The sequence below is a fragment of the Amphiprion ocellaris genome, chromosome 11 (genome assembly GCF_022539595.1).
Source record: "Amphiprion ocellaris isolate individual 3 ecotype Okinawa chromosome 11, ASM2253959v1, whole genome shotgun sequence".
Classification (NCBI taxonomy): Eukaryota; Metazoa; Chordata; class Actinopteri; family Pomacentridae; genus Amphiprion; species Amphiprion ocellaris.
In genome coordinates this window covers 22,846,994-22,866,626 of record NC_072776.1, presented here as the reverse complement: position 1 = coordinate 22,866,626, position 19,633 = coordinate 22,846,994, and the positions used below count along the sequence as shown (strand labels likewise).

The window sequence follows — 19,633 nt, the reverse complement described above, 5'->3', positions numbered from 1 at the left end:
TCATGAGGTCATCACATGGAGATTCTTGCCATAATATGGATTACTACAGTAACTGAATGGAATTATTTGCTGTTTGCCAGCACAACCCTGACACAAGTGATGATCTCATTAAGGAAGCAAGAATTTCCACCAGTTAACCTTTGTCAAGACTAACCTGATAACTGGAAACCATCCCTGATGATGACCCTGATTAATATACTGCTAATAATTTAGAAAGCTGTTATCCAGTCAAACAGTGGCAACTTTGAAATAAAATATAACATATTGTGCTTTGTTTACCCATTTTTACCCCAATACATAAATCCATGTAAGTCGTTCCATAGGTCAAATAGTAAAAAAAAATGTTGACTGGGTTGTGTTCAAACTGGTGCTATAGTTCCTGCTGCAGTTTTTGAAAACAATATCATTCAGCAGAATGTTCAGAGTAGATTAATATCAATCTCGCCTTCTCATTGTATACTACAAATCAAGATTAGCTATCAGGTGTGTTGTGAGCAACCAATGAAATGAACAGATGCAAATATATCATGTTTAACAATTTATTTCAGTGTACAAACTTTTACAAGTATAGAAATGTCACTTACTGAGGACACAATATAATATAAGGTGTAGAGGACTGAATGAGATGCAGATGTTTGAGAAGAGTCCAGCTAGTGCAGAGGAGTAATCAGCACAGGATCATGGTCAGAAAGCAATCTGTGGTCTGTTTGCTACTCAGAGAAGGACAGTATTAACAGGAGTCTGCTTATAGAAAAGCAGAGTCCAGCATGAGCTGTTTTTTGTTGCTGTTGTTGTTGTTTTAAGTTTGGTTTCTTTATTTTTCCTTTGAAACCTTTCTTCACATTTTGGGATATTTAACACCATGTGCAGTAGCAATTCAAACAATATAACTGCAATGCAAATTATTAAAAGTGTTACTCATATTGCTCTGGAACCAATTCCATTTCTGATTCCTAGAAAGTCTGTAATATGACAAAGTGAAGTACCCCTTACAGCAACTTTATATTGAACAAATGTACACAAGTTCCTTATCACAAAGGAAAATAAACAGAACAAAACAAGAAATACAAGACACAACAACAATAACAAAGACCCACTGTAACATCCACTTCTGGTTTTATCCACCTGCCTTTAACCAGCAAACACTGCAGTACTTTATTTAGGCTTATGGCTACTATTGAAGATGCAGATGCTCTGATGTTGCTCAGCCCTGAGAGGCTCTTTGTTACATACATATGTCATATGTCTTTTTTTGTATTGCTATGGACACTGTGTTGGCTCTAAGCTTGGAAAATAGTGACAGCTGTAATGAGGTAAAGGCACCTGCAGGAACTGTTCGATGGTATGGCCTCTATAAATCTGCTGACATTTTAAGTGGATTAGTTTTGTTTGCAGGAAGTATTCGCACGATTTCACAGTAGATTGCAGCAGTCAGAAAAATTACACTCTAACATGGAAAAATACAAGTTCCTTTGATTCCCTGACATTTGTACTCAGTACATGATACAAGTATTTCAAACAATAATTCTTATCTAAAGCATTAGATTACAGCAACAACACTACCATCTTTTCTTAGACAATTTAATCACCATGAACCTGGAATTACAATGCCAACTTGCCATTCCAAGCAAATGTAAAGTTACTTATCTTACATACTATATGTCTGTAGGTTTTCACTAATGCTCTAGTGCTAGTGCTTTCACAGATAGCAGCTCTTCGGGGAAACACAGCCTCTCTTTGTTGGCTCATGACAGCAGTTGCTACAGTGCACTCTACACACCCGCAGTAGCTTCTCTGGGCTAGTCATCTTCTTTGGACATCTCCGAGGAGTCAGGCTGCTCCTCCACAAAGCAGTTCTTGAAGAAGTTGAGCACTGAGTTTAGCATGTAGTGCTGGCTCTTGACAGAGACCATATTGTGTCCTTCATCAGGGAAAATCTAAGAAGTGGGAAATAGAAAACAAAGACATTATTTACCAATAAAAAAACAACATATATTTATTGCTACAAAGTGCCACCCACATGAACAACATTAACATATAGGAGTTTTTCCTGTTTAAAAGAGCATCAGAAGAGGGTTAGATGGGTGGCGGTGGTTGAGTCACAGGACTTTCACTCAGGAGGCTGAGGTTCATGTCATGTATTGAAGCTTTTCACTGATTATTGTTTAATTTTGTGACCTACGTCTTGTTTCCACAAGTTTGGGAATGATCGTGGTTTGAGTCTAAATACACTGTTTCATAAAATGAAACACATGGTATAAGGCAAAGTTTTCGAAGTCTGAAAAGTAACAACAGTGAAGGCACCATCAAGGTCTCTTGACATTGTTCAGGTACTTTAACAGCCTTTGAAATACCCTACACATTTAAAAAAGGCACCAAATGGATCCTGAAGTAAATGTGAGACAGCTAGGGTAACTTAGGCTGTCGTCTTTTTAATGATTTGCTGCTGGTAATCTTACTGGTAATGTTTTCTCAATGTTTTCTCTGCCTTGGTGTCTGCGCCCGTGGAGACTGAGTTACAACTGGTATTCTGATTCGACATGTCCAACCATTTTGGACATCCATAAAATGAAATTTGGACAATAGGCTTTCATCAGCAGACTGAGGTTGATCAGCTGTAGTTAAAGGCACCCAAACATGGCTGCACAGACCCACATGAGGTGGCAGACCATCATAATTTTGATTGCTGTTTTACTTAGGGGAGCTGCCACTCATCATTCACAATTACAACACCTTTGTTATTCAAATTTCCACTGAGGCTGCAAACTTTCAAACTGAGGGTGCAATGCATGCTTTTCCACTTCCATAGAATGCATCCTGTATGTGGACATTTTGGATGGAGCCAAAAAGGTAGAAACTGTAGTCAACAAGCTAGTAAACCTTTAAACCATATGAGTAAGGAGGCTGCCTGTTCTAACGATAGACACAACACAAAGGTCTGCTCTTGATAAGGATATGAAATGAATGTCATTCAAAGAAGAGATGGCAGCAGTCACCTGGAGAGTGTAGTTAATATTTGATGCAGACAGCAGCTTGACCAGCTCAGCAGAATGTTGGAAATGAACAGTGGCTGAAAAAGAACAGAGGCAATTAAATTTCATCATTGCTTGACCCATCAGCCATCCAGTCAATTACACATGTACAGATTAATGAAATCAGGGGAAATACATTTTAGTACCTGGTGCACACTAGGAAAAAAGCTACAGCCCAAAAGTAGAGGAATTAAACAATAAAAAACAACAAAGAATCTAAGTTTTTAATGCACTTTGTATGTACAGCATGTTTCTGAATTTGGTAAAATACATTAAGTTAATATTTATTCATTTATAGTCTATCTGGCAATGATCTCTATTTTCCATCCACATATCTGTTTTATCATGTGTAACTTTAACCACACTCACCATCTGCTGTGCCATGGATAATAAGAAAGTTCAGTGGACCTGGTACTGTGATGTTGCTGAGAAGACTGGAAATCTGCCAGAGACAGTGAACAGTTACCCTCCACAGACAGAAACAGAAAGAGTTCTAATGACATCTAATGTTAAATCTAATTAGCCAGTAATTAATGTTAATTCCACCGACACTTGAATGGTGCCTACTCTTACATTCATAGGAACAAAGAAAGATTTTTAGGGAAAAGAAAGAAAGAAAGAAAGAAAGAGGAAAATACATCTTTAAACAGGATCTGTTGCCATTAATAAATATTCATAGAGAACAATTCCTTTCAGTTGGACCCAAAGACAGAAGTAAATGTCAGTAAGTAAAGTTGAATCTAGTAGTGGAATAGAAAAGTGACTGTGTAGGTGAGATTAAAGCTTACAGTGATAGGCTCTATTTTTGCACTGGGATTGGCACTATTCTTTTTAGAAAATAGTAAATTTTGCCATCCTGCAAAATGGATTTTTACGTTTACACAAAAATATACTGTCACTCTTCCACTATACTAGAGAACAGAGAAGTTACAACCAGTCTATCCATAAGATCTCACCCACTCCCTCTATACATCATCGTCGGTAGCCAATTGGAATAGATCATGTAGATGAAAGTCTCTCTGAGTAAAAAGCACATGACAGCCTGCTTGGTATTCACCAAACTGCATTTCAAGATCTCTCAGAGCATGAGGAAAATTATTCTCTCATCTGAAGAGTCATAATGATATTAATTGGGCTGAACTCCAAACACTATGCAGGGTTGCAGACTAACTTTTTCACCAATACCACCTTATCACAGTCAAAACACATTACGTGTTGAACATCCGGATATCAATCGACACTGCAAATTATCAATGTTCCCTAAACGGCCCACCTAGCAGTGCAATGTCTGTGGAATAGCAGGCATAGCTCACCACTTGTTAATACTATCTTTACAGTGAAGCATGGTGGTGGCAGCATTATGCTATCCAGTTGGGTCTCCATGGTGGAGGTACAAAACTAGAGGGAATGCAGGCAGACACAGAGAGGTTCTCAAAGAAAACCTGCTGGAGACTTCACATAGCCTGACTAAGATGGCTGTTCCTTTTTCATAACAGTGACTTAAAGCCAACACTGGAGAGACTTTAAGACAAGTCTCTGACTATTCTTGAGTGACAGGAAAAAATACTTATCAGTAAAATAAATCTAAAACATAATAAAGTTTGCAAAAAGTGAAGGCTTCTCCATCTTCTCAAAAGTGACTGTATGACAAATAGGTGATTGATAGATGTGAGGTTGTGTACTATGTTTACATCCAGAGAATACTATATACTGTATGGAAATTTAAATGTAAAATGGTGCGCTGAAAGTGAATGGGGACAAGAGTGCTGTGCTGTTTCAAATGATTAATTCCCGTGTGCATTTGAGTGCAGCCATGTTTCTCAGTACTGCTCAGTCAGCCTATCATTGCAACTGTTATCTGTATGAGACCTTCTATTACTAGGTTAATCCACTGGTTCACTGTCATTAATATGCATTTTTACATGATAATATGACAGAGAAGCTATCAGTCCCACAGGCAGACTTAGGGATGGAGCCATATGAATGCTGATGTCAAGGACCAGCAAAAGTTTTCTAATCACCTCTGACCAGAATGTTTCCATTTGTGTGCAAAACCAGAATTTGCAGATGTGATAGTCTATTTGATTGTCAGGGCAGATTGAGCATTTGCTCATAATGTATCATCAGTGTTGACTAGATTTTTCTATGTAAGGTCTTATAATGAATCAGCTGTAATCAACCAATACTGTTCACATTATACATGCTTCCCTTAGGCAACATTATTAGGAAGCACTGTATTAATTTCCATTGTTATGCTGACGACACTCAATTGTATTTATCTATGAAGCCAAATGAAACTAATCAGCTAGCTAGACTGCAAGATTGTCTTAAGGACATAAAGACCTGGATGACCTATAATTTCTTACTACTAAATTCAGACAAGACTGAAGTCATTGTATTTGGCCCCAAACATCTTAGAGAATTGCTTTCAAAGCATATAGTTACTCTGGATGGCATTACATTGGCCTCCAGTACTACTGTGAGGAACCTCGGTGTTATCTTTGACCAGGACATGTCCTTTAACTCGCACATAAAACAAATCTGTAGGACTTCCTTTTTCCACCTGAGAAATATTGTGAAAATCAGGAACATCCTGTCTCAGAGTGATGCAGAAAAACTAGTCCATGCATTTGTTACTTCTAGGCTTGACTACTGTAATTCCTTATTATCAGGTTGTCCCAATAGCTCTCTGAAACATCTACAGCTGATCCAAAACGCTGCAGCCAGAGTACTGACGGGAGTTAGCAAGAGAGATCATATTTCTCCTATATTGGTTTCTCTTCATTGGCTCCCTGTTAAATCTAGAATAGAATTCAAAATCCTTCTTCTGACATATAAAGCTCTTAACAACCAATCTCCATCATATCTTAAAGACCTGATAGTACCATATTACCCTAGCAGAACTCTTCGCTCTCAGACTGCAGGCTTACTTGTTGTTCCTAGAATCTCTAAAAGTAGAATGGGAGGTAGAGCCTTCAGTTATCAGGCACCTCTCCTGTGGAACCAGCTCCCAGTTTGGGTTCGGGAGGCGGACACCCTCTCTATTTTTAAGACCAGGCTTAAAACCTTCCTTTTCGACAAAGCTTATAGTTAGGGCTGACTGGGGGACCCTGACGGGGTGAGCTGGTGTTTTCATTTGCACAACTGACTTCCCCTCTTGACGTCCCTTTAGTTTGCCCCTAGTTATGCTGCTATAGGCCTAGGCTGCTGGGGAACCTCTCTTGATGCACTGAGCCCTTCTCTAACTACCTATGTATTTACTATATATACCATTATTGCAATACATTCACTCTGTTTCTTTCTGTGTCCTTTCTCCGAGTGTCCCTGGTCCCAGAGCTGGATGCTGGATGCTTCAGATGTGTGGCTGTGTTTTATGGTCCTTGTGTCCCACCCCCCACCTCTCTATCTCTACCCCTCTATCTGTATCCCTCTATCTCTACCTCTACCCCTCTATCTCTACCTTTCTACCTCTTCTGTCCCTCTCAACCCGCCCGGCCAGCAGGCAGATGGGTCCCCCCACATTAGAGCCGGGTTCTGCTCGAGGTTTTTTTCCCTGTTAAAAGGGTGTTTTCCTTGCCACTGTCGCCTTTTGGCTTGCTCTGGGGGTCAGGCATATGGGTTCTGTAAAGCGTCTCGAGACAATTTGACTGTAATTGGCGCTATATAAATAAAATTGAATTGAATTGAATTGAAAGTACAATTAGATCATATTTACTGTATTATATCCTTTTTTATTTTTTACTTGATCATACGACTGTATGTAATTACATGTAATAGATATATATTTACATCAATATATTGCAGATAATACAGGCAGTGATAAGGGATTGACTGGACATTTAATCTGTCTATATGTTCTGAACTACAAAGACATCACCAACCTTGAGGTACAGATATGTGGTGTTGTGTTTTTGGAAGGTCTTGTCACTCTCTATTGCTCTGACAGCAGTAACCTTTTCATTATCAGGAGTCTCCATATGAGCTGTTTCTGACATGCCATGCAGTGATTACCAGGGCTGCGTCAGAGGCGTAAGACATAGAATGTGACATTTTGGCTGTCATTCCTCTTCATAACCAGCAGACGTGCTTTGAAACTCCCACACAGTTACACTCAACATTTATGGCTCTGTGCTTGATGCTCGATGCACCTGCTCAAATACAATAGGCTCTGTTCTGGTCTCATTTATATGATGGACGCCATAATGAACCGCTTTACATCAGCCTAGTTTGCAAAAACTGTGTCAGACCAGAACCGTGAACTAGAGGAGTTCAAAATGCTTTTAATGCGCATATTGACAACAAAGTGTTATGTTTACTTATGTATTGTTCACTTCATGGTAAAATGGTGTTACGTCCATTTGGTCTGTCTTCTCCTCACTTTCTCCTTCCTGACTCCTGCTTCCACCTGCCCTGCATTAACTCCTTTTCCCTCACCTTTCCCTCCCTGATTTTTCCCACCCACTTCCACTTCTTTACCCATTTCTCCAGAAGTGCTGCCTGTTTTATATAAGCACCCTGTTGTCTGCTACCCTGCCACTGTCCAGCTCACTGACACTGAATCCATTGATTTTCCTGTGCTATGCTCAAGTCTTTTGTACCTTTGGACATTTTGTCTGTGTATCAGCCTGTCTACCAGCCGTGTCCTTTTGGACCACATGGTTTCAGGTAAGGTTTTTGCTTGTTCATCTGGCAATAAAATCTCTTAACTGCTCCTGCCTCTTTGGGTCCTCCTCCCCGGATGAAATTCAGCAGTTAATGTTGTTGGAGGGAAAAAAAGAAGACACAACTAAAGTGTTTACATTGCAATTTGGTCTAAGAACCTTCAAAATGCTACCAACATCCACTCGCACCCGGTATTTATGATCCTCTTTCGCTGGAGAGCCAAAGTACTTCTCAGCGAAGGCTGACCCTATATAGAGATTAAAAAGAAAACAGTTAACAGCTAGATATTGTGAGCAGGGACATCATTGCTGCTTTAATTCACTCACTGTCAGTTCATGATCACACTTCCATTTCTTTTAGCAGTACTTCTTCACTAATAGTAGACACATGCTCTTGAAGAACAATGTTGCTCCTCTATTATTGCTAGTGTTCATGAGCTTGCTTAACAAAGCTGATAGACAAAGCTTGGACCTATGTCAGCAGTGGTTGATTATGTTGAGTGTCCTTGTGATGTATGGGAAAGCCTAAAACTTCTGATGATTATTAGATTTGTGTATCTGTGTGATATGTTCGTTATTGAGTCCTCTCCGTCTTACCAAACAGCTTCCAGTTTGATATAGGAGCTACAGCAATGCCACACTTGAACACCGAGCTGTGGGAGAGGAGCAGGACTGAGGACAAGAAGCCTCCATATGCCTGGACAAAAGAGAGAAAATTATGACTTTAAAATAATGGTGGATGAAAAAATATACGTGAGTTTTATTTATTAAATACAGATTCTATGTTACCTTTCCATAAACTCCAACTCTGTTGCCATCAATATAAGGTAGTTTGACCAGGTACCTGAAAATTTAGAGTGAGTTAACAAAATTGCAAAAATGAAGTGATGACTGTCTTTTTGTCAGTGCCAAATGGCATCTTACATTTAGCTCATTTAAGGTTTTAACATAGGGCTGCACAGTGGCTTGGTGGTTAGCACTTTCACCTTGCAGCTAGAAGATTCTCGGTTCATGCCTGGCATCCCAGGTCGGGACACGGTTCACATGTTCTCCCTGTCGTTGTTGTCTGCATGCTTGGGTTTTCTCCAGGTACTCCAGCTTCCTCCCACAGTCATGCTCAGGTAACTAAATTGTCCGTAGGTGTGAATGTGAGTGGAGTGTGCTTGTTTGTCCCTATATGTAGCCCTGTGATAGACTGGTGACCTGTCCAGGGTGTCCTTTCCGTTCACACTAAGTCAGTTGGGATAGACTCCAGCCCCCGCGACCCTAATGAGGATTAAGCAGTGTATAGAAAATGGATGGATAAAAGGTTTTAACACAAATAAAGTGGTTATGTGTCAAAGGCAGTGGTGGGCCGTCAGGGCCTGCAAGGCCTTCTCTGCTGGCCTAAAAAATATCTGAAACACAGACTGATGTTAATTATATTTCGTCCATGAATACTTATTAAATAATTCCAAGTGGTCTGTCTACTTCCTTTCATAACTTTTCCCTTGGTTGTGCTGCTTCCAGACATGTATTATCATATTAAGGCATTTAACCAATCACATTTCCACCATGAATTTGTTGCCAGGCAGGGTCAAAGTCAAAGAAATCTGCCTAGAGGTCTTCACAATCAGTTCTGCGGGCCCTCCAGAAAAAAATGTGTTGATTAAACTGTTGCTTCCACCAATCAGATTTTGAGTTGGCGACACCAAGGCCCTCTAGCAGGTGTACGGTAACGTCAGCGTATTCGCACCCTTTGATTGGATAGTCAGAGAGTGTACTAGCCAAAGCTAGGAAATTGCATCTGTAGCGAGCTGCACGAACAGAAATATAGTTGTTGATTTAATAGCTGTTTTGTCAACCCACAATGGCTGAAGGAGGCGAAGAAATGGATTTGGTTGCAGATTTATTGTCAAAGCCATTTTCAAGACAGACTTTTTAAGAAAAGCTAGACATCGTTAAGAAAGGTCAGGTAATTCCGAAGCTAGCAAGAAAAAGCTTCACATATTTAATGGCATTTTTGAGTATTCAGACGTGTTCTTTTCAATACTACAGGACACAACACTGGATGTAAAGTTTTGTCTGGCTGCAGTAAAGGAGTTTTGTGGCACCGTTGAGCAAGAGAGAAGCCGATAAGAGGAACTCTGCAAGGCCATTGAACACACCGTAGACGCTCCGAGCGCATGCAGAGGTCCAGCACAAGATCCTCACGTGCACAACCACCAACTCCACGGCAGGATTCTGGACAATATTATTTGCCAGACACGTACCAGATTTCAAGACCATGAAAAACTGATGTTTGTCTCCCTCCTTGACCCCCAGAAGTGTCAGGAATTCAAGAAAAATTTCCCAAATGCAGCCTTCTCCAGCTTAACATAGAGCCACGGAACACTTTTCGATCTGTCTCGGCTAAAGACAGAATTGACTGTAATGTATGCCATGGATGATTTTGCAGGAAAATCTCCCACTGATCCAGGGGCATATCTACTGGGGTGGCATAGGGTGGCAATTGCCACCCCTAGAAGATGCCTTGCCACCCCAGCTGCCACCCCAGTTCTGAACGTTTTAATTCAAAAATATGTATATGAAAGGTTGTGGCCGGCCATAAAGAGCGATGTAATTCCGAGTGAAACTCCGATGTCCGAGTGCTTTTGAATGCACCATGTAGACGTAACATACCGTACAGTCTATGCTGCTACAGATACGAGGTGACACGCCCCCCTGAGGGGGCTGCTCTTAGACCTCACTCATGTGGATGACAGCTGGACTTCGGTGTGACAGTAAGACACTAGTTAGACTGGGTTAGACTACATGCTAATATAACTGTTCACAATGTATTAAATGCTAATAGTGTCTAAATTCACATAAAGTTTTTGCTTGCGAGACGAGCCACAGTTTCCAGTGAGTCTGGGCCTTGCTAATTTTTACTTCTGTAGCTCACTAATCTTAGAGAACGGCCACAGAAGGATGGTGGGGGATCGTCTGTGGAAGTTTTTCTTTTTTTTTTTTTGATAATTACAACCTGTGGTTCTGACAACAAACTGTAAGTCAAAAGAAATCACACATTCACTAAGACTTTACATGACATTAAAGTGTAACCAAACCTCCAGTCACACCAGGTTATCATGCACTGTTTGAAAACTACATCCTGCTTGTTTAATGCTGTTTTTTATAATTTTGGTGTCAAGATCATAATAACACTAACATGGATGTGTTTCATCATAGTACAGTCATATCATTTAGTTTACAGCTGAAAAAACGTTTACATGTTAAGTATCTCTTTAAAGGTTTAAATTGTACACATCAGATTGTATCATAGTTAATAATGAAAATTATCAAAGGAAAAAACAGTTCAGTCAGTGTGAATCTTATAGGAGACAGTAAAGAATGAAGAGGAAGGAAACCACCACCAGCTTTTCCCAGCCTAAAAGAAGAGAGGAGGAAGAGCATCCCAGAGAGGAGATGGAGGAGGAAGAGTTCAGAGAGAGAAATGAAGGCATGCAGAGCTCAGACAGAGAAAGGTAAATCAGAGACTATCTCTGGTCCAACTGGTCCACATGATATGAATATTGCTTTAGTTTAATATATCTGAGTAAGAGGTACACCTGTCGCAGTAATTACCTTTTTGGACAAATTATTATCTGATGTAGTTAGTCTTTTAATTTTAAGATGATAAGTAGATCCTTAATTCTTAGGAATATCCAAATATTGGAATTATAGAATTATTGTAAGAAATGTCTCAAATAAAGAGCATCAAAAAATAAAAGCACAAATCTAAGACAATAAATAAAATTATCTGGATTCTGACTCTGTTCTAGATGAATTAATAATGTAATCATTGTGGCAGGCTGAACATAAGCATAGATCACACAAATGCAGATTCCCAAAACAGTTCATAAGAGAGACATTGTCTAGTCTTAATCTAATTTGTTGCTAAATTTAAGAAACATTTTTAACATATCTAGCATTTGGTTTCTTCAAAGTGTATAAGGTTGACTTTATTTCATTTTAAATCTTTTTCCCTTTCTGCTAGACATATCAAATCACATATTGTGATCGACAGCTAATAAGAACAACTCATGTTTAAGACTGGCTGACAAATACAAACGATATTTACTTATTTAACATACTTAATTCATTAGTATTTGCATCAATTTGATAATGCCTGCTGGTTGGTTTCATCCAAATCCATCATTCCATTTTTGAGTAATGTTGCTAACAGACAGACAGACAAACCAATGCCAATCATCACATGACTCTACCAAGGCTCCGCCTCCTTGGCAGAGTATACATGCCACCCCCTAAAATGTATGCCACCCATTTGCCACCCTATTAATTTTCCTCTAGATCCGCCCCTGCACTGATCTCTTTGACTTCCTTCAGCAGAAAAATCTGAGTGAAAGCATGGGGCAGCTGTACACGTTTGTGTGTCTGGCGGTGACCACCCCCGTGTCCACTGCTCCTGTCCAGCGGACATTTTCAGCCCGAAAGTGAATTTAAACTCATGCCAGAAATACGACAGGGCAGGCTCGACTTTCAGCATTAGCTTCGATGGCGATAGAAAAGGACTTCTTGATGGAACTGAAGCACACAGATAATCTGTATGACAGAGTAATTGAACTCTTTTTGAGGAAAGAAGGGAGGATGGATTTGTGTACAAATGTTGCTATTTTCCTAAATAATATTGCAATTTTATGAGGTTATTATTGATGTTTTTTTTTTAATGTGTCGCAGCTGTAGTTGCTTTAGAAGGAGACTTGTGCACTCCAGGTTTGTTTCTTCAGTAAAGGCATTAATTGTGGCTACACGAGTTATCTGTCTGCGATTCAATGCTCTTTATACTGCATTTCTGCATAATAAGATGGTTTTTATAGCCATAAAATAGTTATTGTGAGGGTGGATTGATTCAGACGGGGCACCATTGAAGGACTAGGTGTGAAATGCACGGCCCTCCACTGGTCAAAGGTATAGTCCTGTTCATTTGGAAATGTCCTGCTTCAGTGGACAGTGGTTCCTAATGAGCAGAGGATATATTATGCACATGCACATGTAGGTTCAAAAACCTACAAATGACTAGAAGGACAAACTGAGAGCAAAGAGACCACCTCAATTTAGCGTAGCATACAGAAACGCAGATCGATGGAAAAAAATAATTTCACAGTCTGTTTGTACCTGAGCAATTATTGTATTGTATGCCGAGTATTGTATTATTGCAGATCCATTTTTAACAAGCAAGTATTCTTCCTGGTACTTTTTCTTTGACCATTAACAAGTATGTTAGCCCACAAAGCAATCCACAAATTCTGTCCTCACACTGAGACATATTACTATCTGGCGACACAGCTGATAGTCACACTATACAAAGACAACATGAGACTTACTAATATTATTATTATTGAAAGCCATGTTTCTTTTGTTTTGGAAAGACCACAGACTGTATTTAAAAGAGGGGTGTGGTCTCTGAATCTGATAAGTAAAACTGACGTGCAAATGACTGCATTCACTCCAACAGCCAATAGGGGGCCACTCTGGTTGCAAAAAGAAGTCTGATTGTATCAAAGTCTATAAGAAAATGATTACATTTCCCTTCATTTGCTATCTCAGTAAAGGTTTTCCTAACAAGATTATGGTCTCAGTTGCTTGTATCAAGTCTCTTTCACTACAACATGAAAGCCTTAGAAAATTTTGGTCCCATTTCCAGGAAAAGAGGCAAAAAAGCAGAGTATGTTTTAGGGCATAGCTAGCTTCTGATTGACAGGTCAGTACCACACATGCATGTATGGTTCCGTGATTCTCAGCCAAATCTGCCTTGCTTTCATGATAGCCAGATTAAAAATAAACAAGATGTCAACAGCCAGAGTGCCAAATTGGAGGCTTTAAAACATCCATCTATCCATTCATTATTTGTACACTGTTTAATCGGTGGTCATCAGTTCATCACACTTAGAGACAGACAGCTAAGCACATTCCCGCAAACAGTTTAGAATCATCAATTAACCTCAGCATGTCTTTGGACTGTGGGAGGAAGTTGGAGAACCTGTTCTCCACAGGCACACGGAGAACATGCAAACTCCATACAGAAAGATCCCAGGCTCTGACACAAAGCAGGTATCTTCTAGCGGTGAGAGTCACTGTGCTGCCCAGGCTTTAAAACAGTAGCCCACCAAAAATGAGGCTATCCTTCTCCCTTCTACCTTGCCTTGAACCTCTTTCTTTACTGAATGTACACAATAAACTGATACACACATGCAAGTGTGATGTGTGTATGCTGGCATATGCTAATTGTTTACATGTGACAGAATTTTCTACTTAGGCAAGGAACTAGAAAATGGAAACAGCATGAAAAAACTCAGTCACTAGTACTTTAGTGCAAAACTATGGAGGTCAGGCCTGTTTGATGTGTATGAAATTTACACGTCAGATCTCCAAACCAGAATCAACTGGACTATTTTAAGAAAAGGATAAAAGAAAATCTGTTGCAAGGTGATTAAAAGCAGAATCAAGTTAATGTGACAACATACTGTACTGCTGTGACCTGGTCCTGGACGTCAACAGTTCCCAGTCCCTGGTAAACCTCTTGCAGAATCCTCTGACCCTGAAGGCCGCTGCCCCGGCCGTCCAGACGGGCCACAATGACGCTGTCAGAACTGACCAGGACAGATTCCCAGCTGAGAGAGAAGCGGTCACTCACAGCCTGACCACCAGGGGCGCTGTCACTGTAGGAGGACAGTTTTGTCCAATAAGAACACCAAAGATCTGATAGCACCCAAAACAAATACAGAATAAACACAGTGGCGCATGTGGAAACATATTTAAGGGCAGTGGTTCCCAACCTTATTTGTTTGTGATGCCTTTGAAGCAAATTTTCTTAATTCCAAAGTACATTACTAGTAATTCAAAAGGTAAAAATAATTTAAAAGTAATCATCACAGAAAAGTCTGAAAAAGAAGCATGATCCTTTGATCATCTTACAGCCCCTCATGCATACCTTCTGATAAATTGTTGGTTGGGAACACATTCATAGGTTTATTTCCAATAATTAGTTGATTAGTTTTTTCATTTAACACAGTGTTGCATGAAAAATCTATTCTACAGTGTTTAAGACTATAAATGAAACAATATAACTAGTATTACAACATGCACCTTGAAATAGAAAATATATTGAAATGATATTACGTACAGGACCAGTACAAGTGGATGCTCGATTGTTTCATCCATATTTCTTGGGACAATTAATTCCAGGCGAAGTGCTGCAAAAAAGGTCAGAAGATTTCAGGAAATGAGTCTTGATTCATTTTGTTATGCAGTGCATGTGCTTTTGTCCTTCAGACAATGCCAGAGCATAGTGTACTGCATGGCCAGGTCAGTAGCTTCATCGATCATGAAAAAAGAGTAGGCAGTTCAGGGTTGGTGGAGGTAACATAGAGTCATGTTTAACAATTTTTTTAAAATGGCTTCACTTCATTTTAGCTTTAACAGTCTTTAAATGTTCTCACCGAGCTAATCAATCAAAGACACATCAAAGACTTTGTCATAAGACAAACTTGATTTACCAAAGAGGTCTTAGTAGCAAAAACCTATGTCAAACCTATGTGAGTAAATTGGAGAATGATGTGAAGTTGAAGTCGCTGAAATGAGGTGGCAGTCATGGGACTGCTGTTAGAGGCATTAACTGGATGAACCAGTGGGGCAAAGATGTCAGAGCCACACCATCAGCAGAGGATGAGTGTTCATTTGTATTATAAGAACCAACATAAAACTGCACAGAAAGCTTTTTCATTTAAGCCTTTAATCTGACACAAGTTTATGGCTACATAGCTGGTCTGGGTACCTTTTAACTAAAACAGAAAAACAGAACTATGACTTTTGCACATTTAAGAATGAGCAGTTTATTATCTAAAGTACACAGTGGTTCATGTGGGTTCATCAGCTTTTGTTGACAGGGTTCCCATCTGACTGTATTGTAGCTCTAAAGGCCATAAATATGTATCACGTTCTCTCTAATAGTGAACACAGATTAGAGAAAGGGAGCCATATGGTGAGCTGCCCCATCTAATTGAAACAATATACGGCTGCGCTTCTGATTGCAAGGCTGTTTCATAATCGCCAAACAAAGCTCTGCACCTGTTTGCTCAGTTGTTTATCCTGAAGACATGTTCTGTTCACGGGCTTGAATGTGATGGAAACTATCACTATCATTACTATCAGTGCATTTAGATGTGCTTTAGTAATCAAGTTATAGTTACTTGACTCTTTCAAATCATGTTAACAAGCAACCTGGTTTCCATAACAGGGGTAGGGAATTTCAAAAACCCTGTTGGAAAAAGAAATCTTGTGCTGTATTTTGTTGTATAAACAGGACTGGCTTTCTAATCATCTTACCACAAGTTTGAAGGTGCATGATGTATACTACTGTCATAGTGGAAGATTGATGCATTCATGCACTCAAAATAGTTCCAGTCCAACTAAAACAAAAAGTAGCTGACTTCTGCTGCTGAATAGTTCATTATCTGTGTGGATTGACTTTCTCCAGTGGTCTATTGTACAAAAATGAGTTGCAAGCACCTGTTTCATACAGAAAGCAAACGGTAGCAGAGTCATGTTTTGTCAGTGATGGGATCTTGCATGGTTCTTTGCATGACGGGATGAAAAAGGTAACTTTTTTAATTCATCTTTCATGACCACATATGGGTTGTAAGTATGGTGCTTGTTTAATGCACTGAAATGTGTCAAAAATCATCAGAAGACAATGCAAATCACAGCTTAAATGCTGCAAATTTGGAAGAATGCACTTTGGCTGGTCGATGCTAAAGGTACACTGGACACATCATGAGCACAATAAGTGGTCAACACAATGACTTGGGATTTCCACATTAAAACAGCAGCGTAACATGACAGTCTCAAAAACACATATTCGGACTTCCTGGGTTACACCATAGTAAACCTAAGCAGCCAGTCCCATCAACTTGCAGGGTGGGACCTTCTCCAGAATTGGTTTCTGGTTTGGACCGTTAATGGCTGAAATTCTTCAATTTTACACCTTCTCATTGTACAATGTACAGCAGTATAAAGCCTTGACTATACTCCCTTGCAGATGTGAAAATGGACAGCAGTGGCAAACCATGAATGCGTATCCATTGCTATTATACTACTTTTTAAGTCTGTGGAACTCTAAAGACTCCATCCCACACATGCGCGGTCGGTCATATCTTTGTATTCTATGCAGGCACTACTGCATCTGCACCATTGATCTTATAATGCAGTTCCAGTGCAAACACAAACTTTGGGCTAAATACAGATGTGTGTGGAGGGGCCTGCCTGGACTTTGGGAGATTACAACATTTATATTTGTGATAGCTCCTGTTTTATAGTGTTGAAGCAGTAGATGAAGTGGTGTGCTCGGCATGCAGACAAGTGGTCGAGATGTGGAGACTTCATAGATTCATACATTCTACAGGAGACAAGTGTAGGAGTGTAGAGTTACATCTAAACCATTTTAGGGCAGTAAGGCATTATTTTGATGGAAAAACTCCTAAATATATAACTGTGATACAAAGGGATAATCTTTTAGGGATTTAATCAATGGAAGGACTCTGAGAAAATACAAATTAGAAAGTCCAGTATGAGTAATATATCAATACACTTGAAGACATATGCCAAGACATTGCCAGTCACGTTGCAGCAATGTATAGTAAAGTGAGGTAAGAATTTACAACTCTGGAAAGATATCACAGTGCAACAATTTTATCTTCTGTGGCAGTGCTTGTGAGTTTAAATTGTACTGAAAGTAACCTTAATATTCCACATGGTCCGACTGCTTGCATGCATGTGATGACTGAATTTGAAACTAAAGTTGCTTCTTCATGCCCATTTACTCAATAACTGATAAAGGAGTGATTGAGTGGAAGTGAGGAGTGAAGATCAAGCATCTTGGTTGTTTGCTGTAAATGAGGTAATGATGATCATACTGACAGTGCTCAGGGGTAAGATAGAGGACAACCAATCATGATCACAAACCATATTAAAAAACCATTAAGGATGGTTGTAATGTCTTACCAAAGTTGTTGATCAGTACAGTTCTTCTTTCCCACTTGGGTAGTGTCCTGTTTATCAGTGCATGTCTTAATTCTGTGTTTGTTTCCAGAGTCTTGTGCTCTGCTGGATGACAGGACAAGAACAATTATTTCTCATTAGAAGAAGCAACAAATATAGCCTGTACTTCAATATGACATGTGGCCTCTAAGTAGTGGGAACTAAAACAGAGAGCTTCAAGAAAGCCTCTCAAAGTTCCACTGATATTTATAAATACACTAATGACTCAAAATCCAGCTCTTTATCAATTGTGTGTTGTGTGACTTGCTTCATATGTTTTGATGTGTTTGGTGCTTTTTAAAAATGACTTAATATTGCTGCTTATTCTATATTTATGTGTTAACAGATAGCATTTCCCATATGTCATAGACATTCACAAGTCCAAGTTGGTAAACCACAGGAATAGGGGACAAAATGGAGAAAAAAAATGTAGATATACAAGTTGGTCCCAAGATGTCAATTCAATCCAATTCAATTTTATTTATATAGCCCCACTTCACAACATATGTCATCCCATAGCACTTCATATTTTTAAACAAAGAGCAAAGAATCCAACAATCCAAAGATGCCTTTGGATTCTCTGAGTGAGCAGTTGCCAACAGTGGGAAGGAACCAAAAAAATCCCTAAAACAGGGATAGAAAAAAACCATCCAACAGAACCAGGCTCAGGGAAGGCTGTCATCTGCCTCGACCAGCTAGGGTGAGAGTGGAGATGAGGGGGCGGCAATAGCAGGATAGTGGATGGAAAACAATACAATACAATGTCATACTGGTCATCTCCTTTCATGGGAGCAGAAGTTTTTCTTTAGTGCTTCCAAAGTGACCATTGTTATAATCACAAAGGATTCAAGTGCTGTAATGTCCTGGATGCTGATTTGACTGAGAATAAAGAAAGTAAATTCCAGGAACATGTTTAAATTTGTCAAAAATCTGTTGAAAAAAACAAATAATGCATTGAGCTAAAGCACATAGTGGAACAAAGGTTAGTTCAGGCAGGGTGTCACTTGGGCCATAGTTGCCTGTTAAGTCATCATATGTATGAGCCATCAAATCACCGAAACCCAGAACTGAGATCCTCTGACTGCCACCTAAGGAAATTTACTTTGGTCACTTTCTTTATTGTTAAATTTGAAGGACAGTTACTATATTTAATATTGTAATGTAAATCACAAAATAATGTGATTCAGAAGCTATCCAAGTAATGAGTTAATGGAACAGTGGCTAGGCCAAACATGATGTTAACTCTAGTCAAGAAATCACCTCGATTGGCCAAATAGTAAACTGTGCAGTATATAAAGATGTGACATGATAAAATGAATCACCATCTGTCAATCTGCAATGACTGTGGGAGGAAGATTATGGCTTATCTGCTGCAGAGTCCCCAGACACTGCTCTGAGTGCCTCTGATGTACACTCAACATCATCTTAAGCACTTAACACTAAACCTAATGCATCTTCATGTATATTTTTGCAGACTTACTTCAACCTCTGTTGTTGAATGTTGGCTTAAGGATTTAATCTCAGCAATTTAAACATAATTTGATCGATTAATGCACTTTTCTGATGCTGAAGGAACACTCACAATAAAAAAAACAATCTGTGCTTCCATCGAAATATAACATATGAATATACCTGATGCAAGTGACTGAAAGAGTGTAAAAAGAAGATAGGCTCAAGTTTATCAGTGGCAGACAACTCACCATTCATGTCATTGAGTTTGTGAAGAGTAGTTTGGGGTATTCCGGGGCCTGGGGAGAAATGAAAGTTTAGGTCAATACATATAACTTTAATTGACATTTTATACTCCCTTTATCATATTTTACATTAGGATAATAAACTTTAAGAGATTAAAAATAAAAAAGCAAG

General features: G+C 39.3%; 1 protein-coding gene across 5 annotated transcripts in view; it reads right to left on the bottom strand.

The window, feature by feature from the left end:
* Positions 1-525: 525 nt before the first annotated feature.
* LOC111575552 (inactive dipeptidyl peptidase 10-like) overlaps positions 526-19,633 on the bottom strand; it is a 143,988-nt gene continuing 124,880 nt past the window's right edge. Inside the window, exons 17-26 of one of the 5 annotated variants that reach the window (XM_035953038.2) lie at positions 19,468-19,515; positions 17,732-17,830; positions 14,856-14,925; positions 14,197-14,391; positions 8,483-8,537; positions 8,291-8,390; positions 7,853-7,941; positions 3,402-3,474; positions 2,997-3,070; positions 526-1,937 (exon numbers count right to left, since the gene is read on the bottom strand). In XM_035953038.2, coding sequence (XP_035808931.2) covers positions 1,800-1,937; positions 2,997-3,070; positions 3,402-3,474; positions 7,853-7,941; positions 8,291-8,390; positions 8,483-8,537; positions 14,197-14,391; positions 14,856-14,925; positions 17,732-17,830; positions 19,468-19,515 — 941 coding nt within the window. In that variant the 3' untranslated portion in view covers positions 526-1,799. Of the gene's footprint in view, positions 1,938-2,996; positions 3,071-3,401; positions 3,475-7,852; positions 7,942-8,290; positions 8,391-8,482; positions 8,538-14,196; positions 14,392-14,855; positions 14,926-17,731; positions 17,834-19,467; positions 19,516-19,633 lie in introns of all 5 variants that reach the window. The other 4 variants (XM_035953039.2, XM_035953041.2, XM_035953037.2 and 1 more) reach the window with 4 other exon arrangements.